The 25,648-nt window shown below is 40.2% G+C and overlaps 1 protein-coding gene across 1 annotated transcript; it reads left to right on the top strand.

Moving 5' to 3' along the window:
• Positions 1 to 369: 369 nt before the first annotated feature.
• On the top strand, positions 370 to 20,451 carry pkp2 (plakophilin 2). Its single transcript, XM_047820071.1, has 13 exons — positions 370 to 650; positions 3,854 to 3,912; positions 3,994 to 4,592; positions 4,688 to 4,823; positions 6,462 to 6,669; positions 9,416 to 9,593; positions 10,038 to 10,155; positions 10,346 to 10,516; positions 13,669 to 13,845; positions 14,203 to 14,356; positions 14,897 to 15,083; positions 17,750 to 17,837; positions 18,932 to 20,451. Exons 1-13 carry the CDS (start codon positions 446 to 448, stop codon positions 18,998 to 19,000), a joined length of 2,349 nt encoding a protein of 782 aa, XP_047676027.1. The 5' UTR covers positions 370 to 445; the 3' UTR covers positions 19,001 to 20,451.
• Positions 20,452 to 25,648: the final 5,197 nt, after the last annotated feature.

The following is a 25,648-nucleotide window of genomic DNA, read 5'->3' on the forward strand; positions in this document are numbered from 1 at the left end:
TGGACTACTGATCAGAAGGTTGTGAGTTCAAATCCCAGGTACACCAAGGTTCCACTGCTGAACCCCTGAGGAAGACCCTTAACCTTCAATTGCTCATTTGGACAAGGGTGTCTGCTAAATGCCAGAAATGTGAATGTAACAACATAATATGTTTGAATCTCAGGTATCGGTGATGTGCGTCTACATGTTAGACTGACTACAAAATAAAAACTCCCTGTTGCTTAAACACTTTACTCGATAGGGTGTATATAGGATCATTTAATCCACCCCTATGTAGTGGATATGTGTAGGGAGTTTGAATGTGTTTGGAGATGAACCAGGTGACGCGTGGAGGACACGCCCTCCGGTAACCACAGGACACGCCCTAAACAAAAAGAGAAACACACCTGACGCACAAAAGAGCTGCGTGTCCGGTTTTTGTTCAGGTGAAAAAAACGTCGACGATATGGCGTCCGACGCGTCCATGTTCGTGAAGACGGTTCTGGCTCTTAATGACTCGTATAAAACCGAGGACACCAGTTTGGCTTTACCTTCTGAGGACAGGTTAGCTCGCTCTGCTGGCGCTGACGAGGCGCAACGGAGGAGTCGAGTGGAGCAACAAGTGCAGCAGCTCACTCTGTCTCGGAAAGCAAAACGGTCCATGATGAAAGGTAGGAGCTCAGGAGCTTAACCAGAGGGACGCGTCATAAAATTCTAATTCACTTCAACTTCAGATTGGAATGATTAAGAAATGTCTGGTGTTGGTGCAGCTTTGTATCCCGGGGCTTTTGGGATCTAACCACAATCTCCAAACAGTTTATTTTAATTCTTTATTGATCCTTAATCTAATTCTGCATCCAATTTGTGTTACTGCTCTACATTTAGGTCCTAATTGTGAATAAGGAAGTACATAAAAATGTGTAAACTTCTGATGTTTAGTGGTTAAAGCACTGGACCACCAATCAGAAGGTTGTGAGTTCGATTCCCACGTCCACTAGGCTGCCACTGCTGGGCCCCTGAGCGAGGCCCTTAATGCATGCTCAGTTGTATAAAATGAGAGAAAAATGTTAGTCGCTCTGGATAAGGATGTCTGCTAAATGCTGTAAATGATAAATATCTGCTTGTTTTTGGGTCTTTTTGAAATTCCACCCCAACCCACACGAGAGACGAGGCTTTAATTTCTTTTAATTTAATTTCTTTTTTTTTTTAAATACGAATTGAGAGCAATATAATCCAACACCCATGTTAAGGATTATTCTTCTGGAATTTGCATGCATTTACATCCTAGGTTAAAATATGCATGCCATTTCTCCCTAGTCAGATATATGACAGGAATTCATTCCGGACTGGATGAGAAATACGCTTAAGAATGATCTATAGAGTGTGACATGCTTTTGGTGGATGATCCAGGACTATTCAGTCATCTTACCACATCAGCTACGTTTATTAGTGTGTGATTTAGTTGAAAAAAAAAATTATGATTCTGATTAGTTAGTCTTGTTTCATCATAGTGGCTGGAAGACCAATGACATGTGATTTAACTTCACTGTAGTGAAATTATTGAGCAGAACATCATTGTGACACTTGTATTATTAGCTGCGGTCTGTGTTTTACTTGTAATGTAATGTGAACCCCAAACCTACTATGCCTCTGAAATACTCACTTATCTATCCCTCTGTGACCCCTTCAAGTTTAACCTGCTTGTAGTATGACACTATTGTGTATTAAATTCACTTAAAATGAAATAAATGTACTTTTTTAACCATAATTTGGTCATTGATATGTAATTTATTATTTGTTCAGTTTAAATTCAAGTTAAGGTGCTTTGGTATCTTGAGAACTGATTTAGAAGGGCGCTCAACAGTGCATGAGAAGTCGCCAACCCCATGAGACCTTTGAGGAGAACGACCTCTTAATCAATACACAAAATAACATTCTACATATGCTAAATCTCCTTCATTGAATATTTGAAGTCTTTGGCATGGAGGAGTGGGTGTTGAGTCTATAATAGTTTAGATGTCAAACTGCATTTCGTTACCTTGTACTCATACATGTGTAATGACAATAAACTTGAATCTATGCTAAGAATGAACTCAGATGATGAAATCATTTCTGAGTTGCCCGTGAGCTCGTGGTTACACAACTCCAACTGACTGTATATGACTATAGAAAGGACATTATTTATAATCACACTCTCTCCCAACCGAGAATGGGTTCCCTTTGGAGTCTGGTTCCTTTCAAGGTTTCTTCCTCTCCATCTCAGGCAGTTTTTTCTTTCCACAATCAACACAGGCCTCCTCATAAGTTATAAATACAAACAAATTTACATAAAATGTTATGTTCTATAAAGCTGCTTTGAGACAATGTCCATTGTTTAAAGTGCTATACAAATAAAATTTAATTGTATTATATAAGGTCACAATTTGCTGAGAATGTCAGACCAGATACCAAGTCATTAACCAAGACTAAGGATCCCTCTATAGACTTCTGTGTCATGACATTGCTCTGGGCAAGGACAGCGGATTCCATCACTATTAAATGGATGAAGGTTGGAACCATCAGGACTAGCAGACAAATAGCAGACCCTTCAGAACTGCTCCATCAATCGGCCTTTCTGGTAAAGTGGCTAGAAGGAACTTCAGCCACTTCAGCTGTATAAGAACAAGGTGAAGCATGGTGGTGGTAGCATCATGCAATGGGAATGCTTTTCAGCATCAGGGCCAAGGAGGCAGGTCAGAATCTTATGAAATGCAACGAAATGTAAAGAGGTTCTTGAAGAAACACTGCTCTAGAGTACATAAAACCTGATGAAGATTCACCTTTCAGAAGATGGTATGAGATTGAGATTCAGAGGATCTGGCAAGAAGACTGAGAGAAACTGCTCAAATTTAAGCATGACAGAATTCCCACAGAGACTCGAAGCTGCTCCATTTGCTTCAACAAAGTACTGTATAAAGAGTCTGGATACTTTTTTTTCTTATTAATTACCAAAAAAATTGTTTTTGCTTATGTCTCGATTTTCATTCTTATTCAATGGCTCATGTAGGCCAATGGAATTCATTTAAAATGAAATCTATAACCATAAAATGTGAAGGAGGCTGTATCATTCTCAAACCCATGGTGCATCTTATTATTCACTGGTATTTTCTCATTCAGCTTTTGTTTAAATCAAGGACACCGGTCAAGCCTCGTTTTTTGCAGCTTGCCGTTGGCCGTGCAGCATTTCTGACATATGTGTCGTCAGATGCGACAACATCACAAAATTCCCCTGCTGTGACACTGCTACATTTACTGCTGAATTATTCGACCACACATTCTTTAATATCGTAGTTATTTAGAACTGTCCAAGTTAAGATTTTAGAATGAAATTGATCACTTTATTTAGTCCCTAAAGGACTGGGTGTCTGTGTGGGTCGGCAGTGAGGGTGGTGGCAGGTGGTGGGGGGGTCAGTAGTTCAACACCTTAACCACTAGGCTTTTTTAACCACTAGGCTTTATGTAAACCAGTGGTAATGTGTTCTCTTAAATCTGTCCATACATTTTCTCTCTCTTTTTTTTTTCTTCTCTTTTTTTCAGTTCTTACAGTATACACATGTGTTTCTATAGTGTGACTCAAGGATTTAGTCACTAAGCAAAAATCTAACACTAGTGTTTATGAGCCTGCTTATACAGTAGTATGTAGGTCATGAAGTGTATTATGTAAATAATGATGAGGGAAGAATGAAAAGGTCTGTCATCACAAAGCTGTGACTTTTCCACACCCATGACTTTGACAGTACGGGACAAAGCAGAAGAATGTTAATAGACTGAAGTGTAGTAGTTGGTATGTTGAGGATGAATTAGTATTTGTTTCACTGTGTGACTTTTTTCACAGGTAGTGTATCCAGCATCCAGTTAGCCAGTACAACACCTTCCAGAAATGGGCCTATGAAGGTACAAGCTTGCTTTCTTTTTAAATGAATATAAGTTAAATTTGCATCTAAATTTAAACCGTAATTTTTTTTTCCACTGCAGGCTTTCCAGAATTTTGACCGCAGTGGCACTCCAGGACCAAGCAGACAGCTGGTTAAGATGAACCAGCCTCATTGGGCAAGTCTGAGGTTTCCCCAGGCTAATAGAGGAGAGTACAGGAATGTTAGATACGACTCATTAGGAAACAGCTTTATCTGGAGATCTGCGGGTTTTACTCTCCCGGCGCTGCGATCCGTGTCTTCGGCCGAACGTCTCCAGAGAACCTTCCCTCTGCATGCCTCCGCCTATTCCGAGATGCTCCAAAACAACTGGCCGCTTGCTTCAGGCTGCGCCCCTAAGCTTCAGCTTCCTAACAAGCCTGTCTACGAGGACTATCTGGATGATGTCTTTCTGCCTGACAGCTCACACTTCACCCCATTCAGAGCAGAGCATCAGAGAATGTTTTCGGAGAAACAGACTCTTCTGAGAGCATCCAGTCAGCTCGGAGATGCAGCGTGGGAGATGACGAACATGCCCCTGGTGGTTCAGGACATCAGGCAGACACCGGAGACAGCCTTGAGAAGACAACCTTCATTGGTCAAGACACACACAAGAAAGACGGCAGCGATCCAACAGGAAGAAGCAACAGCTGACACACTAAAGTAAGGCGAGACGTTTCCAATCACACTGACTAGGAGCCAAGTGTTTCAATGGGTTTTGTTTGATAAGGATAAAAGCTAAACTTGTATTTCCACAGTAAGGGAAACCAAAGTACACCGACCACAATGAAGATGGCTGTAAATCTCCTCGCAGATAACGACCCGGAAATTCAGATCACTGCTGCAAACTTCATACAGAACCAGTGTTTCAGCAGCGCGGATGCTAAGAAAAGGGTGAGTGAAAGTGACTGGGTGAAATCTCACGCTTTACCGCTGCCGCTCGTAGCAGAGAAATGGTCAGAAAGAGTGAAGGACAGCACAAGATGTCCCTTTCCCATCATAACGCTGCCTTCATTTACAAAGGAAAAAGTGTCTTGCTGTTACAATTCCTGCTAAACCTCTAAGAGAAAACCCTATTTAATTAACACATTGTCTTGTCACATTCGTTAATTCCTTGTTTCATTTATTCAGTATTCCAGAAACACCTGGAAGGTGTAAGGCAGAAATACATCAGTCCACTGCAGATATTTTAAAAACAAATCTAACTCTAAATGTTAACATGAGTATCTCTCTCTCTATATATATATACGTATATATATATATATATATATATATGTGTGTGTGTGTGTGTGTGTGTGTGTGTGTGTGTATATATATATATATATATACACACACACATACATCTCTCTCTCTCTCTCTCTCTCTCTCTCTCTCTAAATATATATATATATATATATATATATATATATATATATATATATATATATATATATATAATGTGTGTGTGTGTGTGTATATATATATATATATATATATATATATATATATATATATATATATATATATATATATATATATATATATATATATATATATATCCCTAAAATTTACTTTAAGCTAAAGCATCAGGTTTGTCTACAAACTGCAGATAAGCACAGACCTGGCTTTAGTTTGCAACCATCTAAAAGAAGAGATGTCATGGAGTGTGTGCTATAACATTAAGCTATAACATTCACAGCGTTTCTGAGGTAAATAACTGCATATGGTTTTCACAGTGGACCCGTTTGCTTTGGTCGAAATCCAAGTCTGTTTGTTCTCATCTTCAACACACCGACAGAAGGCACCTAAAATCTTCCAGTAGTGTATTAATGCGTTATATGTAGATTTAACTGATTCCATGGCGAAACATTATGATTCACAAAACAAAAAAAAATCCCCCCCCCACACACACCTACCTCCATAAACCACACAGAAATGTTCTTCAGGCACTTGGTTATCAGAGACTCGGACTATGGGAAGCCCAAAGGGTCACACCAAGCTGTACACAGTTTTGCATGCAGTTAAGAAACGTACACATCTTAATAGATTCCTAATCATAAGCAATTATAAGCAAACTGTGCATGAATTTAATTATTTATTTATTTTAAGCAACTTTTTTATTTAAACTAGTGGACCCACTGAACAGGGGACCTGCAGCACAGAAAAGCTGATTGGTTGAGCAGATTTCTGGTGTTGGCCGTAACGGAAAGTTTTCTCATGACCCGATTGGCTGATGCAGACACCGCATATCCATCTGACTGATTTTTAGGTGTGGGAAATGATAAGCAAGCATGCGTTTTTGTGCACTTCAAATGTTTGGTTCATAAAAATGATTTGTGCATCTGGTTTATTACGTCATAGCAGGATAATCAAGTGAATAAAAGTTGTTAATTTGTACGTCATGTCTTTTAATACTCAACAGTTTTTATCCAGTTGGCTATTTTGGTGTACGCTAACATGTAACACATTTAAATCCCATACAGCATAACCGGTTCTGACTGATATGTAAAGGCTAAGGATATTTAATTACCTGTCTTCTCTTCCATGCTCCAGCTGGCTATGCTTCATGGGATCCCAAAGCTTTTGAAGCTCCTTGACTCGGGCAGTGATGAGGTGCAGCAAGCTACAGCCGGTGCATTGAGAAACGCCATCTACGAGAACAACGAGAACAAGATGGAGGTGAAGGACCAGGATGGTGTCACTGTGATCCTGCATCTGCTCAAGACAAACCGCGACACTGAAACCCGGCGGCAGCTCACAGGTGTGTAACCCTTAAAACCATAAAGCCCCCTTTTTTTTATATATCCATAAAACCATTAAAACTGTTTCTGCAGAGTTAATCTGTAACCAGCAGGGGCGATTCTAGGGTCAGAGCTTTAGGGGTGCTGAGCACCCAATGAGCACCACTGCCACCACCCACCCTCTTTTCACACAAAAACAAAAATATGTATATTGAAAAAGAATTCTATCATTTTAACATTGAGGGGGCACGGTGGCTTAGTGGTTAGCACGTTCGCCTCACACCTCCAGGGTGGGGGGTTCGATTCCCGCCTCCCCCTTGTGTGTGTGGAGTTTGCATGTTCTCCCCGTGCCTCGGGGGTTTCCTCCGGCTTCTCCAGTTTCCTCCCCCGGTCCAAAGACATACATGGTAGGTTGATTTGGCATCTCTGGAAAATTGTCCGTACTGTGTGAGTGAATGAGTGTGTGTGTCCTGCGATGGGTTGGAACTCCGTCCAGGGTGTATCCTGCCTTGATGCCCGATGACGCCTGAGATAGGCACAGGCTCCCCGTGACCCGAGAAGTTCGGATAAGCGGTAGAAAATGAATGAATTTTAACATTGATTCAACTAACTCCAAAATCCAGATTTTTCTTTTTTTCTGTTTTTTTCTTTGAGACCTTTTCAGAACACCATCTTAATTGTGAGAGTTCACACAGACAGCCCCCTGTAACAAACACAAAACCTTCTTCACTCAGCTGGTTTTCCTGACCGTTAACTCCATGCGCCTCCTTTTGTATCAACAGTCATCCGATTGGTTAGATTAGATTCAGCTTTATTGTCATTAAACAAAGTAACAGGTTCTTGGACCTCAAAATGTAATTCATCTTCTGTAAATTATTTACAAATGGCCATCTCTCAAATTAACAATAAACTTTAACAACAGAGACACACGTACGCACTACACAGGTACGCAGTTTATTTGTCACGCTGTTGTTTTTGTTTCACACACTAGCAGTTAATAAAAATTGTAACCGGTGCTACTTCTCTCCGTTTATGACTATAGACGAGTCACCCAGGTCTGTGTTACTCCTCAGTGACGGCGACCCGCTGGACTAAAATAGTCCGAAAATGTTTTCATTTTCATCCTTAACACATACATTTTAAACAACAAACTACTGAGTATGTTTTAGATAGTATTTAACCTTGTAAAAGACGAACAAAAATTTTAGAATAACAACATTTTTTAACTCCAAGATTTAGGGGTGCTGAAGCACCCATAAAAAGGGGCTAGCCTTGCCCATGGTAACCAGGCAATCATAAACACTTGTTGACCAGTTCAATAGGAACACTTGTACATATTGAGCAGAAACGCATCTCAAATCATATCAAACGTTGAGATGGATCAGCTCGATCCAGCCAAGAAGAGGAATCTGAGGCACAGGTTCACTGAAACTGAACAGTTCAAGACTGGAAATCATCTTGTTTTTTGAGTTACTATAGACTTTGTGTCCGCTTGACCCAGTCTGGTCATTTCCCTCTGAGCTCTCTCTCATTAACTATAAACTTTTGCTGCTATTTCTCTGGAAAGCCGGTTAGACATCGAATCTTCAGGAGATCACCAGTTTTCTGATCCAATCTCTGCTATTAGAAGTGAACATTAACTGAAGCTCTTGAGCCCTATCTCCATGATCTTATGCATTCTGCAGCTGCCACATGATTGGTGTTACTAATAAAACGGCATGAGTATATGTATATAAGTGTGTATGGTACTTGGGATTTCTTATGACTTCGTAGCCTTACATGGAGACAATCACAAGCCAGTTTGGAAATGAAGGATCTCAAGTTGTTTGATTTTTGTATCGGTTTGTCTCGCCATTCTTCCGTTTAACACGTGCTTCTTTAACACGTCCTGTTACTCTTTTTTGCCTGAACATATTCAATCCCTATTTCTTAAAGCAAGGAAAGGGCTAAGGTGATGTTCAACATGTTTTTGAGCCACACAAGTGATGGCACATGAGAGCCAGTGATTGTTGGACATCTGTGATTGGCTAACATGGCTCTAATCCACAGAGGAAGAGAGACACAATAGCAAACCTACACGGTTTATACTGCAGGCCGTGTGGGCTGTGACATCATCAGCATTCAGAGATACAACTTTCCTACAAGCCAGTTTGAAATTAAGCAAATGTTTTCAATTGCAGTTCTTTTGTTAATGCAAATAATGTCGAATAAATGTGTGGGCCAAGCACGAGTTTGCATTTGCATTTCCATGTAAAAAATCTTTTCTTTTTCTTCTCCAGAGTAATAATTAGAGAAAGTAAAACACAAACACAGCGAGGAATGTTGGATACTGTACTCAATGCTCACAGCTTTGCTTACTGTATGTTGTGTAAAAGGGGTGGGGCTACTAGGCACTGACAGCCATCAGTTTGTCACTCATCTGTGTTTACTATGGTGGCTATTAGTATGTTTTCACACGTAGGGTTGTTTTTCCTATCTTTCCATTTGACATTCTTTTCTTCCATCCAGTTATAATCTTTATTTCTTCATTTCTTTCTTCCATCCATCTGTCCTTCCGCCCATCCATCTTTTTCTCCACCCTTCTGTGGACTTCATGCTGGGACTAGAGCCAGTATCTGCTCTGGCTGTTTGTTTAGCATCTAGATGCATTTGACAGCTTGGTTAATTCCACATGATGCACAGATACAAGCAAGAGTTTGAAAGAGTTTATGGTGGAACTTGAGTCGACTCTGTTTAAGCTTGTGTTGTGTGGTTGTTTTCCTGCAGGGTTGCTATGGAACTTGTCCTCTCATGACATGTTGAAGGAGCAGCTTGGAAGCGAAGCTGTAAAACCCCTCACTGACTCTGTCCTCGTGCCATGCTCGGGTATCACCGAGGGTGAAGATCCAAAACTGGAGCTACTGGCAGATCCTGAGGTCTTCCTTAATGCTACAGGCTGCCTGAGGTGTGTGTGTAAGTGTGAGTGTAAGTGAACGAGTGTGTGAGAATGAGTGTGTGTAACTCTAGTCATAACGGTAAGGAGTGTAAGTGAACGAGTGTGTGTGAGAATGAGTGTGTGTAACTCTAGTCATAACGGTAAGGAGTGTGTGAGTGTGTGTAAGTGAATGAGTGTGTGTAACTCTAGTCATAACGGTAAGGAGTGTGAGTGCGTGTGAGTGACCGGGTGCGTGTGAGTGACCGGGTGCGTGTGAGTGACCGGGTGCGTGTGAGTGACCGGGTGCGTGTGAGTGACCGGGTGCGTGTGAGTGACCGGGTGCGTGTGAGTGAACGGGTGCGTGTGAGTGAACGGGTGCGTGTGAGTGAACGGGTGCGTGTGAGAATGTGTGTGTAACTCTAGTCATAACATTAAGGAGTGCACAAAAGTTTTTTCACATGTTTTTATTTTTAGAAACACGAGTTCATCAGGACCGAACGCACGCAAGTCCATGAGGGACTGCGACAGCCTTATTGACTGCCTTGTTTATTACATCCGCGGAACCATTGCAGATTATAAACCCGACGATCAGGTATTTCCAACCTGCGATGAGGTTTATTTCATGTCGAAACATTTACCTGAGGCCGTGTTGGTCGGATTCAGTTTATAGTAAAGCTCAGGAGTAAGATTTAATATGTATACTGGGCTTTGCCTTTTTTCCATTTTGATTAATTTTTCTGTCTCTGTGGAGAGTTTATGATGTTGCCTTTTCTCCTTTGTAGGCCTTAGAGAATTGTGTGTGCATCTTACATAACCTTACCTATCAGTACGAGTGTGAGGTTCCTGAAACAGTCAGGCCACTGGTGCACGAGTCCAGACAGACAGCTGTTGATGAGACCCAGAGACCTGGCTGCTTGGTCAGGAGAAACACCAAACTCTCCCACGCAGATGACGTAAGGTTTTTTTTTGTTTTGTTTTTTGCCACTTTTATCCTTATGTAGCAAGAGCCTAAAGCCCCATGTCTTTATTCAACCCTTGTTACCAGTATTCCGGAGTTTCATTCAGCCAGCGAAATGCAAATCATCTCATTTGACGTTTTCAGTGAGTGTAAACGAATAAATGATGTTCTGGCTTTGAGTCAAGTAGCTTTTATTGTCATTTCAACTATATATACTGCAGCTGTTGCAGTACACCGTGAAATGAGACAACATTTCTCCAGAACCTGGTGCTACATAAAACAAAGACAGAGCTAAGGACTTAGTAAGTTGTCCTAGATCAGGGGTCGGCAACCCCCGGCTCCGGAGCTGCAAGTGGCTCTTTCATCCCTCTGCTGCGGCTCCCTGTAGATTTGGAAAATAAAAATTTAATTTAAATTTGTTTTATTTTAGTTAGTTTAAAAAAGTCACGCATTTGGGTCTTTTATCACGCTCTCCCGCGACACATCATATTTCTCATGCAGAAAAACCTTTTGACTATTTATCATATATTTAATAAGCTGCAGCGCCCAAAATGTATCAGTCCGCACCGCTGTCTGGAACCGCGCAGGAATCAAGCGCGTCTCCCCTGAAGTTATTGGTCAAGCCTGACACTTATCAGCCAATCAAAAAAGAGGCTACACAATAGCCAATCAGAAAATAGCAATATCTGGGAAAGATTTAACCCAACAACCAATGAAAAAAATTGGGGTTGCGGGGGGGTTGGAGATGTCACGCTTGCCTGTCTTCAAAACTTGAGAGCCGAAGAGGACTCGGTAGCAGCTCATTGATTTCATAAATGCAACACAGTACAGTTTTTTCTATACTTTCCATAAAGGTAAAAAAACGATATATGCGGTGTTATCTTCATTTTAGATGTCAAATGGGTTTTGTGGCTCCCTGTGGTTTTTTCTGTGGGAAACGGGTCCAAATGGCTCTTTGAGTGGTTAAGGTCGCCAACCCCTGTCCTAGATACATAAAGTGCCTCTGTGCAACCTGGTGCAAACAGTGCAGGGCAAGACAAACAAGACAATACAGGACAAAAGTCAAAACAAAAAAAAGACAATACACAAAAGACAATAACCAGAAACAGCACCGACCGGTGTAGATACTGTACAGTATGTTCAACAATATTGCATGTGCAGAAATACTAGAATGAACACAGTGTTATAGCAGCAGGTCCCTGAGATATTGTAAAGAATTGTGCAAAACAGCAAACGACTGAAATGTGAGACAGCATGTGCAAAGAGTAAAAAGTGTGCAAAATCATCATGTAAACAGATTGATGGATGTATATTGGAAGTGTGTGTATTTGGTGTAGGTCTGTGCAGTCCAAACAGTTGGGGGGTGTGTGTGTTGTGCTCAGTACAGTTCAGTTCAGTTATTAAGGAGTCTGATGGCTTGTGGTAAGAAACTGTTACACAGTCTGGTCGTGAGGACCTGAATGCTTCGGTACCTTTTTCCAGATGGCAGGAGGGTGAAGAGTGTGTGTGAGGGGTGTGTGGGGTCATCCACGATGCTGTTGGCTTTGCGGATGCAGCGTGTGGTGTAAGTGTCCATGATAGAGGGAAGAGAGATTCCAATGAACTTCTCAGCTGTCCTCACTATCCGCTGCAGGGTCTTGCGATCCAAGATGGTGCATTTCCCAAACCAGACAGTGATGCAGATGCTCAGGATGCTCTCAATGGTCCCTCTGTACAAAGTAGTCAGGGTGGGGGGAGGGAGACGTGCCTTTCTCAGCCTTTGTAAGAAGTAGAGACACTGCTGGGATTTCTTGGTGATGGAGATGGTGTTGAGTGACCAGGTGAAGTTCTCCGCTAGACGAACACCAAGAAATTTGGTACTCTGGATGATCTCTATACAGATGACTTGTCGATGTTCAGTGGAGAGTGGTCACTGTGTGCTCTCCTGAAGTCAACAACCATCTCTAGTTTTATCAACATTCAGAGACAGGTTGTTGGCTCTACACCAGGCAGTTAGCTGTTGCACCTCCTCCCTGTATGCTGACTTGTCGTTCTTGCTGATGAGACCCACCACGGTCATGTCATCGGCAAATTTGATATTGTGGTTCAATTGCTGCAGTCGTGAGTCAGCAAGGTGAACAGCAATGGACTGAGCACACAGCCCTGAGGGGCTCCAGGGCTGGAGATGATGTTCCCGATCCGGACTGACTGAGGTCTTCCAGTCAGGAAGTCCAGCATCCAGCTTCAGAGGGAAGTGTTCAGTCCCAGCATTCATGTATTGAATGTTGAGCTAAAGTCTATGAACAGCATTCGTACATAAGTGTCTTTGGGTGAGGGTGAGGGAGCGGTTCGGAGGATACGCAAACTGTAGGGGGTCCAGTGAGGGTGGTAACTGGGTCTTGATGAGCCTCATGACGAGCTTCTCACAGCACTTCATAACGATGGGTGTGAGTGCGACAGGACGATAATCATTGAGGCAGGACACTAAAAAATTAATCAGGACTCTGTTGGCTTTCATTGTGAGATGTGTGTTTTTCCATCTGTTGATAACCTTTTAGATACAGAATTTTAGTGGTTGAAGAGAACACTTTTTGATTAATTTTAGATGATTAAGATCAAACACTTGGGGCATCTCAGAGAGCAGAAATAGGTTTGATATCACCATTTACTTTGGAGATGATAAAAACATTTCTGCCGAAAAAACTAACCGTTTTGTTTTTTTGGAACTTTTCGGTGAATACACTACAACACTAAAAACACTACAAGCTCTGAGGGTCTACTTTCATATGTGCATCATATTAACCACCACTGTGGAGTGGGACGTAACAGACATTCGATGATCAACATGGACACTAAAAACAGGAGCAAATTACATTATTTGGCCTCTGGGGAAAAAGACTTAAATAATAGGTACCTTTGTTTTTTTCCCTCTCGTCAGAGTTTGACATGCAAGTGTTACTACATGCCAGTCATGCCATGGGTCCACATTCTCACACACTCCTTCACGCACAATTTTTCTCAGAATTTTCCAAAATAATTACATAGAGGTTTGCGGAGCGCGTTCTTTTACCACGTCCACATGGCTTTCCTCCTGATTGTCTGGTGTTCCTCCCACTTCCCCCAAATCATTTCAGACTAACTTACTGCTGTTGTTCCTGGATGTTTTAGTGCTCGGAATCCGAATGCCCTCTGCTGGAGGAGAAGTGTAACCCGCACGGCATGGAGTGGCTGTGGAACAGCATCACCATCCGCATGTACCTGTCTCTTCTTGCTATCAGCAACCGGCATCTCACACAGGAAGCAGCTTTAGGAGCCATGCAGAACTTGACAGCTGGAAACGGAGGGGTAAAGTCCACATTTTTACCGGTTGTGCTTATTATGCCCAAGGAACCGCATTGCTCGATTTGCTCCTCATGGTAATGAAGTAACCTGTAAAACTGTAAATGCTGAGGTGCATTCCGGATTTTTAGGCAAGACATAAAAACAAAATAATAAGGAATATGTAAAGTCAATCAAATAGCTAATCAAAGTAAAAACATAAAGTATGGACTTAATAACATTGTGTAGTTATTCTGGTTCTTTTCATTCCATTTAAACATTCAACAGTTTCACATCCACTAGAGAGGAAAAGTCATATAAGGGCAAATGAACGCGCTTTGGCTTTCGGCTCTAACAAAACGAAGGATTTCTTTCGGCACGCAGATTTCCAAGGTTATGGCGCTCACCATTGTGCAGAGAGAAGGAGGCCTACTGCAAGTGAAGAAGGTGCTGCAAGAAGGGGAGGCTGACGTGAAGAGAGCCGCCGTGTGTCTGCTCAAAAACATGTCCCGTTACAAGGAGCTGCATTCAGACATCAGTAAGCATTTCACAAACACCACACACTCCGTGAAGACATTACACAACAGATTATACATCAGAACACCACTGCTTTACATCCTCCATCTGTCTGTCTGTCTGTCCATGTATTTATGTCTGTCTGTCTGTCTGTCCATGTATTTATGTCTCTCTGTCTGTGTCTCTGTGTGTGTGTCTGTCTATTTTTTCTTTGTCTGTCTGTCTAAATTTGTGTTTGTCTATCTATCTATCTATCTATCTATCTGTCTATCTGTCTATCTGTCTATCTATCGCTATATATCGGACTGTCTGTCTGTATTAATGTTTCTCTATCTGTTAGTCTTTTATACCTATCAATTTATCTGTTTGTCCATCCATCCGTCCGTCCATCCATCCATCCATCCATCCATCTCTTGACCATTTATCATCTATAAAGCTTTTTTCCCCCATCATTTGCATTTAGCGCACATTGTGCACACTGGTTTCTAATAAAACCCCCCTTTTTTGCTTGCCAGGTTTAAGATGATCATTTCTATGTCGTAATGTTGTGGATGTGCTCTAGTTAAACAGGTGCTGCCAGAGCTGATTGCCATGCTTCACGCCTCAGACACCAATACAGTTCAGCCCGATGAGACCACCTCTATCTGTCAGATTCTCAACAACCTGAGCCAGCCGTCCGTACAGAACGCTCGTGACGTCCTCAACAGTGGCAGCCTTCCCAGGATCATCAAGATCAGCAGCAAAGAGAGGTAGCCCATTTCTCACACGTCTCTCAACAGTGCATTAGTACACATTTACAACACAAAAACAACACAATAGTGTGGAAGCCAGCTAAACCAGTGCTTCTACTCGCTAAACCAGTGCTGCTGCTACTCACTAAACCAGTGCTGCTGCTACTCACTAAACCAGTGCTGCTGCTACTCACTTAACCAGTGCTGCTGCTACTCACTTAACCAGTGCTGCTGCTACTCACTAAACCAGTGCTGCTACTCACTAAACCAGTGCTGCTGCTACTCACTTAACCAGTGCTGCTGCTACTCACTAAACCAGTGCTGCTGCTACTCACTAAACCAGTGCTGCTGCTACTCACTAAACCAGTGCTGCTGCTACTCACTAAACCAGTGCTGCTGCTACTCACTAAACCAGTGCTGCTGCTACTCACTAAACCAGTGCTGCTGCTACTCACTAAACCAGTGCTGCTGCTACTCACTTAACCAGTGCTGCTGCTACTCACTTAACCAGTGCTGCTGCTACTCACTAAACCAGTGCTGCTGCTACTCACTAAACCAGTGCTGCTGCTACTCACTAAACCGGTGCTGATGCATCTTCATTTAATTTTCAATTATTGGCTTTCTTCCATCCATCCTTCCTTCCCTCCATCCATTCATCCCTTAATCCGTTTTCAATTTTTATCTTTCCAGCCTTCCTTACATCCATCCTACATTTCTTCTTTCCACTTAGCCATCTTTCCATCCTTCCTTCCTTCCACTTATCCCTACTTCCACCCTTCCTTCTTTCCAACCATCTATACATCCTTTCCTTTTTCCTACCTCTCTTCCATCCATCTACATTCCTTCTTTGCACTCATCCTTCCTTCCTTCTTTCTATCCATCCATGAATTCGTTTTTCCTACCTTATTTCCTTCCTTCCATACATCTCTTTTCTTTCTACTTTATTTCCTTCCTTCCACACATACAGTATGTCCTTTCTTCCTACCTTTAATCCGTCGATCCACTGGCATTACTCGAGTCACAGGTCAATTCTGTAAACCTTTTTTGCTGTCCTCACTTCACTGACCAGAGAAACTCTTTCCTGTCAACGATAGGACAACTTTGATCTTCGACCTTCAGCTAAACCATTAAAGATGCCCTGCCACACGTATTTCATTACTTTTTTCATTACTTATTGGTAATGTCTGAAGTTTACTATGGATTCTGTAACACTTTTTTGTGGAAAAAATGCCTTGGTTACCTTGTTTTAAGCCATTCTTGTGTGGTATAGAAAGCCTGCAGGAAGACTCGGCTCGATTTGCGCCAGTTCTCATGAATATTCAATGAGCTATGCTTCTTGGCTCTGAATGGCTAACAGCTAGGATATGAGAACATGACTATTCATTCACCCAGTGCAATAAGTAGCCTAGACTAGAGGAACTTTGTTTACAAAATCACCTGGAATTGCGGCAGAATGGCTTCTTCAGGTATATTGACGTTCAGCCATCCATGCTGTATAGGAAACTCGCTGTACACGAATTCTGTGGGCGTGGTCTCAAGTGGGAGAGCTCATGAATAGTAATGACCTGATTTCTCCACTTATTTCTATTCAGTGGCTAGAGATGACCGGGGAGGTAGCAGTTCATTTTCACATTCCCGACACAACACAAACACATATGGACCTAACACATAAAAAAATACAAGTAAAAACGGTTTTGTGTGGAAGGGCACCTTTTAACATTTAGACACTGTGTGATTTTTGGAAGCTGTCATGGTTCATATGAAAAATGGCCGCACGTTTTTATACACTTACTGTAATTCTGCTGCAGTAATTTCCAAATGCAGCATCATCTTTAGGCAACATCGCACAAAACAGTGCGATGTTACCTCGCACTGTTTTGGCAGTGTGTGAAACATCAAACATAACCCAGGATTCTGTTTACCCAGAGTTTACAGTCACCCAGGGCAAGTGTGAAATGAACACAAAATCCAGCTCTCAAAGAAGAGCTTCAAAATCCAAATGCTTGCAGTTTGACTAGTTTTCCACAGGTTTCATCGCAGATGTTTAAAAATAATAATCCTCAATTACACATGACTTCCTACTGCACAGCTCTTTTTTTTTTATAGGTTTCCTGAAGAAATATGGCTTTAATTCAAATTCCCTCCGAAGTCAGACGTTAGAAGGAGGGATGCACAGTATATTTTCCTTTTCAAAACAGTGAAGCATTAGAGATTTAACAGGCAAGATGTTGATGCATCTAAAGCAGTTTAAAATGTAATGTGTTACTGTTCACACCGTCACAAACAGGTTTTCCTTGTCTTCTTAATGTGCCTTTTTTTTTGTAATCAGAGATCTGAAAGTTCCATCCTCAATTAGACATTCTCTAATAATACCTTCTGCTTCTGCTCATCTGATAACACCAGTTAAAGGGTTTTGCTAATCTTAAGGAGTATCTTTGGCTCGCTCCGGGTCATGAATGCAAGCCTGTGTAACGATCCTCACAGTAATTCCTCTAATTACCAGCTCAAGTCAATGAAGGGGACCAATTTGCCACTTAAGGATGAAAATGCTAGCAATAGAACAAGTGATTTCACTCCATTGTACAAGCTTTGAGCAATAAACTCATTTAGTGATCAATAGGATTATATTACGCTTTAAACGTATGGATCTGATTTGTTTATCTTTTGTTTTGGACATGATGCAGGCATGGAACCACGAAGGCTGGTCAGGCTGCTAGTGTTCTGCTGCACACTCTGTGGAGACACTCTGAACTTCATGGTAGCTACAAGAAGGTCAGTAAGGTCTGGAGCTCAAGCAAATAGCAGTTATCTCCTAGATGTAGAACATGGACAGATCTTTTGTTTTGCAGTTACTGCAAAAGGATCATGTTAAGACAAAATCGGGGTGTTAGTTTTGCGTGCTGATTCTATCAATCGCACCTTGATTTCTTTGTGTCATGAAGCATACTCACTAGGGTTAAGCACTACAAAGTGTGTATTTTCATAACAAAAGTCACAAAAATGGCAACAACACCGGCAAAAGTATAAGAACAGTCACAGAAACAAGATTATGCAAAAGTATCGGAACCCACAAACGTGCACGACAGAAAACGGGTCATTATTAGGGGTATCAGGTGCACACAGGGTTACAATCACAAGCTGAGTTAAAAACACCACTAAACTTACACACTGCATAGTAAAGATACGGACCTACTCAAATTAGCATCTACCTCACAACGAAGAACTGGAACCAAGGGCTTAAAAAGGATGCAAAACAAGCGTACATAATGAGAAACAGGTGAATGTCACTAGAAATTTGACGCCAACTGTGAATGCAGGATTGTTGGTGGTTGCTAGGAGTTGGACTTCGTGGCGTTGAAACGAAACAGTGACATTAAGCGATGAGATGCTTTGATTACACCTCAAAGCTGAGGTGTCTGGAGTCATAGCAATCACGTCAGAATAACGTTTTTAATTATTATTTTTTTAATTCTCCAGTTTATTTCATTATAGCAGTTAGGGGCAGGGATATAACCAAAATATCATATGTATATGACGATAGAAGTGTAAAGGTTTGAATACAGAATGACAAAAAAATCATCTGCAGAAATGAACACTGGAAAGAAACATTAAAATATTCTGTAAAATGGTTAACATCTAAATAGATTCAAAACACTGGATTCTGTTTAGCCCCAGTACATTTTATTCATCTTACATCACCACCAACACGCATGAAGATCACAACTCCATGCCACTCACCATATTTTGATTATTTATTATTCTGGTGGTGTTCTGCGTATTAAGGCTACTTAATATTATTTGTTTGTTTGTTTGTTTGTTTTTATTTTTTGCAAATTTGTATTAAAATATTGTTAAATTTGTTGCAGGCTGGTTACAGGAAGACAGATTTCATCAACAACCGGACTGTGAAGGCAGTGAATTCAGCTCGTAACTGACCTCAAGTGGAAAAATGGAAAACTACACTACACACAAGGACGATTTACGACATTCAACACTGAAGCGCACTTACATTTTTTTCTGAAACGTCACTCTAACATGTATATGTATATTGAATTCAGACAACTTTTTGTAGAGACGTCAAACACTTGTGTGGACCGTGATCCTAAAAACACCACAATTTAATAAGACAGTTCCATTTGCATTTACGGCATTTGGCAGACACCCTCATCCAGAGCGACGTACAAAATATATTCATTGTTAGAGCCTTCAATGAGGAGTGATAAGGGCTTTGAGGTAAGAGAGAGCTGGTCCATTTTTGGCTTTGTTTTCAAGAATCACTGTTTTGAATCTGATGCATGCAGCTACCAGAAGCCAGTGGTGGGAGCGCAGTGGGGTGGTGTGTGAGAACTTAGGGGGGTTAAAGAAAAATTGTACAGCTGTGTTTTCTGATCATTTGCACAGGACGAATTACGTTCATAGGTAGACCTGCCAGCGGTGTCTTGCAGTAGTCCAGTCTTGAAATTACAAGAAACTGAAGTACGTGAGCAGCCTGTGTGGACAACAAAACTTGCTGTGTTATAGGCATCACAGATAATCCAACAGATTGTTAAAATAATTTAAACGATTTAAAACCTTTACAGTATGCACACGATTAAACTGGGAATAAACTCATGTAGTTCATCCCGGAAACGATCAGTGTACATTGCGTTTTTTCGTTTTTATTTCTGAAATGGGATTATAAAAGGAAACAAGGTTTAACAAATTATTTGTTGGATTAAAACATGTGAAAAACGCTTGTGTTTCTCCTGCATGGTTTTTGATATTTCGTATCAGCAGTAAAAAGATTAAAGGTGGACAAGATTAAAGGTGATTAGATTAGATTAAAGGTGGACAAGATTAAAGATGAATTAAATATGGCCTCATAAGCTGTACATTATATAATCCTATGTGATTTCTACAAAACAGTAGGATGGTAGCTATAAAAAAACAGCAACTTTTACCGGGTGTCACAATTGAAGTTATATTTCTGCATATGCTGATTCCATTTTTATTATATTTTTATTTTCTGAATTATTTTCTATTTTAATGGGAGAAAAAAATATTATATAAAAATGCTGATTGGTTAAGATGTTGAACTACTGAACAGAAGGTTGTGAGTTTAAATCCCAGGACCACCAGGCTGCCACTGATGGGGGCCTTGAGTAAAGCTTTAACCCTCAACTGCTCCATTGTAATAATTGACACAAATATAAGTAGCTCTGGATAAGGCCGTCTGCCACGTGCCCTAAATCTAATTGGTTGCTTGCGTTCCCATTTTATTTTAAAACAAAAACAAATGAACGTAGTCTACACCGAGTTAGAAATTCAAATTTACCCATTCAATAGGAACCGAATCTATAAGATTGTAAAAAAATCTGTCTCAATTAAATAAACAAAAATACATTTATAGACTGAGTAACACACTGAGCTACATGCTGAGGTAATGTGTAAAGGTCACAAGCGTAAGGTAACTTGCTGTGGTAGCAAATCTGAGGTGTATGTACCGAGGTAAATCTAATATACTGAAGAAACTAACTGCTGTAACATGTTGAGGTAATGTCAGAAATGCAAGGTAAATTGCTGAGGTAGAAAAACTGGGTTGTATGTACTGAGGTAACTAACTTCTGTAGCATACAGATGTAACATTCTGACTTAACTAACTGAGGCAATGTACAAAGGAAACAAAGTAGGGAAACTACCTGATGTAACATTTTGACATACTGGGGTAACTAACTGGTGTAGCATACGGTGGAAACATGCCGAGGTAACATGCTGAAGTAACTAACTGATGAATGCTGAGGTAGTGTATTGAGATAGCGTCCTGATGTTGCATTCAGCAGGGTCATATTTAGCATATCTTCCCTAGCCAAGAGCTTAACCTTGATTTATTGTCATTGGAAACCCCGCTTTAAACCCGGCTAGAGGAATGTTTCACACTTGTCATTTAGAATTTTCATGCATTTTACCTGGGGTTATGAAATAGCTCTGAAGCAGGATTAGTGCTGCTTTTATGATGTTACCTCGCACTGTTTTGGCAGTGTGTGAAACGTCAAACATAACCCAGGATTCTGTTTACCCAGAGTTTACAGTCACCCAGGGCAAGTGTGAAAAGTCTAACATTAGTCTAACATTTCATCACAGCAGAATTAATTAAAACTGGGTTCCTGGTCAATAATATGTAATTCAGTCATATAATCTGGGAATTTATCAGAATGTCTCTGGGAAAATGTGGATATTCCTGATGTCTTTGTCTTCGCTCAAGCATCTGTATGAAAACACTTTGTGGCTACATGCTAGCTTAATCATTAGCCTCAGTCATTGTCTAGTCTGTGATCGTTACCGAATGTTTTTAGTGTCTCTAACCTCATACAGACGTCAGATTTAGACATGACATAATGCCTCTAAGTTCATTTCATGTTCCAAACACACCCTAGTGTTAGCTTTCACATACAGAAGCAGTTTAACAACACAAAGCTTTACGCCAGACGCTGAAAAGTTGTTGAGCACTGAGAACTTTTCAATCTCATTATTTTAGTTCAACACTTCCCTATAGTCAATAATGTTATATTAGTGTGTTATTTATTATGTTTAGCACTGAATACGTGAATGTGTCAAGCAGCTCCTGTACTTTTGTTTGAGCAGTGGGTTTAAGAAACATTCCGAACTTCAGCCTATTCGAACATTAAGTAAAAACAAATCTGTTTGTAAATTAAGATGCACTTAATATTATGTAGATTTCTCTCATTTTTTCTTTTTTTAATCAATACACAGGAATGTTAAAGTATGTAGCATGGGGAGAAACTTGTATTTTGTTTGCTTTTTTTTACACGTTGGTAAAGTTTCACAAACCATGCCCCAAAACCTAAAGCTGGTTGAAAAAGGACAACGATGAATGACGAAGAATGCGTAATGCTGGTTATTTTTAAGTGAAATAAATTCAAATGTAAATGATTTCAGTCTGACACTGAAACGTGCTGTAAAGCATTTTAATAATTAAACAGAAAATGTTTCACAGAATATAAAAATGTCTGAACGGTTTATGTCAAAGTCTTTTCTTTGCTGCACTACGAATAGATTTCTAAAAGCTGCTTTAATCATAAAGGCAGTTCTGTGTTTCCCCAACAGAGTTTATAAAAGTGTGTAAAGTAAGTTCTACATTTGTGCTTAAGAACTGCCAGTCTGCTCAAAAAACTGATATTTGCATGAGCCCATGCTCATGTGCATACAGAAACACTGTATGTTATATATGGTAAACAGCTTCTAATTACAAAAGGCCAGTGGCTTGCTTGGAGCATGCTGAAATATAAAGATATAAGAAATAAACCAGCTGTATGTCTGTACCACTTCGCGCAAGTCTGCTCAGTCAGTTCTGCAAAATAGAAATAGGAGACCAATGACGGCTTAATCCCTCGTTATTGCTATCTAAAAACCATGCGTTGATGTGAACACATTGGCAAAGATCAGCTGAAAGTACAGATAAAATCGATTGTTGAGTCGCTCATCACTGTCAGCAAAGAGAAGTCTGTGGTCCATGAAAGCCCTTTTCTTCCCTTCAGAAAGCTGCATGTGCTAACATCTCCAAGCTAAATGCCTGTGTCAGACCTGTCAGTCTTTAGACGTGGCTTTTATGGGGTTTGACTTCACAATACGTCACTGTCACTGGTTTGCACTTTGCTCCGAGCACTGAAGTTGTTAATCATGCTAACACGATAGACAAGGGGTGTCTAGTCTTATCCGGAATAATCTGGCTTGAGTGTAGCTTTTCATTCCAATCAAGCAGAAACCACACCTGAATCTACTGAAAGCAAAGATTACTGATTAAAAGGTGGAATCAGCTGTAAGGATAAGATCAGGCACCCCTGTGATGGATAACATAAGGGATGAGGGGTGCTATTACACCTGACTGAATGTTTTTTCCTTACCATAGTCCAAATTTTCCTTCCATCTAAATATTTTCTAGCCTTTGTCCTAAACAGGGTGGCAGAGATCCTGGAGTCTACCTAGGGGACTCCCTAGATGGGGTGGTGGTTCATGACATTGTTGATGGTGATAATTAGAAGTTGTCATGAACAAGGTATGTAACTCAGAACATACTGAGAACAGATTGTACTTAGTATTACATCAGACTGGCAGAGAAATGTCTGAACAGCACATAGCTTCCACACACATCCAGATCCAATTCACTCTGTAACATCCGTCTAAAAAGACTGGGACAGACCTCATGCACTTTAAAGACAGCAGACATTTATGGCATTTGGCAGACACCCTTATACAATGTGACTTTAATCTCATTTTATATAGCAGAGCTATTGAGAGTTAATGTTAAGGGATCACAGCCACCAGTTATAATAAATAATAGAGTTAGTCCAGTATAGACATGCGTGCAACAAATTGAAAACAAATTCATCAACAATGTGATGACAGTAGTAGGGTGCAGAAAGATGGCGCTTTGTTTAAAATGCCACAGACCAAAAGAAAAAAACGAGGCTCAAAATCAGGAAAAGCAAAAAAATTGTCTGCTAACTTGGTTGGAAAGGAAATTTGAATCCTCTGATTCGTTCCGGCTATAGACTAGATATTAGACATAATAGTAGACGATTACTTTCCAAATTGTGTAAAGATTGAAGATGACAACGACATGGAAAATGAATAAGCACCTAAAGTGTGATATACTGATGGTTATATTCCTTCTATACCTTATTTATATACATTTTTTTCACGAGTAGCTTTAGGATTGCATCTTTAAATCTTAAGCGTGCAAGGGATATTTAAAAAAAGATTAGTTTTTTTTATGAAACCATAGAAACAAATGGTATTGACATTGCTTTTGTGCAGGAAACGTATTCGACCAAAGACATAGTGGAACCGCAAAGGCAATGGCAAGGAAACATAATTTTCATAAAAACTGACTCAGTGCAGGAGTAGCAATTATGTTCTCAAAGAAAAACGGTTAACTGTGTTCTGTTTCTACCAAAAGAAGAATACGTGCAAGGGGTAACTCATTTATTCAGCAGAAAAGCTGCTTTCATATTACAGTTTTTACAAGATTTGCTGTATGGTTCATCAGTCGAAACTTGGAAACAGGTTGCAGGTGGGGAACATGAATTTTGGAAGGGAAATTTTTTATGTTGATGTATCAGCTTTTAAAATAAACCGTATACCATCTTTTTACAAAAGTGTACTAAATGTATGAGCCACAATGGAAAAAAGAAGACCAGACCTGTGTACATCTGTGTACCCTCTTTTGAAGGAACCAATTCTAAAGAGTGCATGAAAGAGTTCTCTTTACCATTAAATGTCTTACTTGTTAAGAAAGTGATCAAGGTACAAAACCTAGTAGAACTGGTGGGGAGCAACTTGATCAATTCTTTGGCAGTGCAAGAGTGTTGCAAATTCGATCTATTCGTATAGTGGAATTTATTCTATTCTATTCTATTCATTCTGGGGGCACTAACAGAAATAGAAACCCTAAAGAAGTGGCCCAATGGACAGGTAACACCTGATGAGTCTGATATTTTCCCAAACTGTATATCAAAGTTAGGCTAACAGATAATGAAGGGTCCATCACATCATTGGGTTTGGGAAATAGCAGAGATTGGACAGAATTGGAATCTGCCCAAGGAAAAATCTTTACATGTGTCCAAGTGATAAACCATGAAAAGAAAAAAATAGACCAGACACACCTTGGAGAGATTTTTTTTTATTATTATTATTATTTATTTACTTACTTACTTACTTACTTACTTACTTACTTATTTGATTGGTCGGTTATTCTGATGTACATAAACATACCGATACAGTCTCTAGTATACAATAAAGAACAATTAAAAGAGGACGATCGGGTAGAAAAGACAGCACATCCAGGCAAATAACAAAATGTACACTGTAACACAGAGGATCAAAAGAGGTTGTTAATGTGGCACCAGAGAGGTGTCCATATCTGCCAAAAGTCAGTTTCTCAAGTGGAGGTAATATAGACATTTGAGACAACCACATTTTAAAAGATGGTACCTGAGGAGAAGACCACAGTAACAATATACATTTCTTTGGCAGGTAAACCAAATTTAAAAACAGTTTGGAGAGATTATTTTAAGATAGACACAACATTAAGACCAGTGTGGGGACTGCTCTATAAACAACCATTAACAAAGAATGCTGGTTATTTACATCGGAGAGTTCTGCACTGTATTCTTGCAGTGAATGCTTTTGTGTTAATCACAAACCACGGTCTCAGATAAATGCCCTTTCTGTTCACTGAGAGAAACTTTATTTCATTGTTTTCTTTGATATGCTGTATACCAGAGATGAAGGACTCGAGTCATATGACTTGACTCGAGTCAGACTTAAGTCGCATATTTGAGACTTGCTTGACAAATATTAAAAAAGGCTCGACTTGACTTTGACTTGACATTCATGACTTGAGACTTACTTGTGACTTGCACATGTGTGACTTCCTCCCACCTCTGCTGTATACTTTTATGTATAGTTTTATTTTTGTTTTTTTTATATGGGAAGTTAATTAATTCATATGCCAGTTAATTAATTTTCTTTTTGGACAGGCAAAGCTGGCTATTTATTTCAGCAGGAAGAAAAAGCTTGAAAAA

This window comes from Tachysurus fulvidraco, chromosome 10, assembly GCF_022655615.1.
Source record: "Tachysurus fulvidraco isolate hzauxx_2018 chromosome 10, HZAU_PFXX_2.0, whole genome shotgun sequence".
NCBI classification, from domain to species: Eukaryota; Metazoa; Chordata; class Actinopteri; order Siluriformes; family Bagridae; genus Tachysurus; species Tachysurus fulvidraco.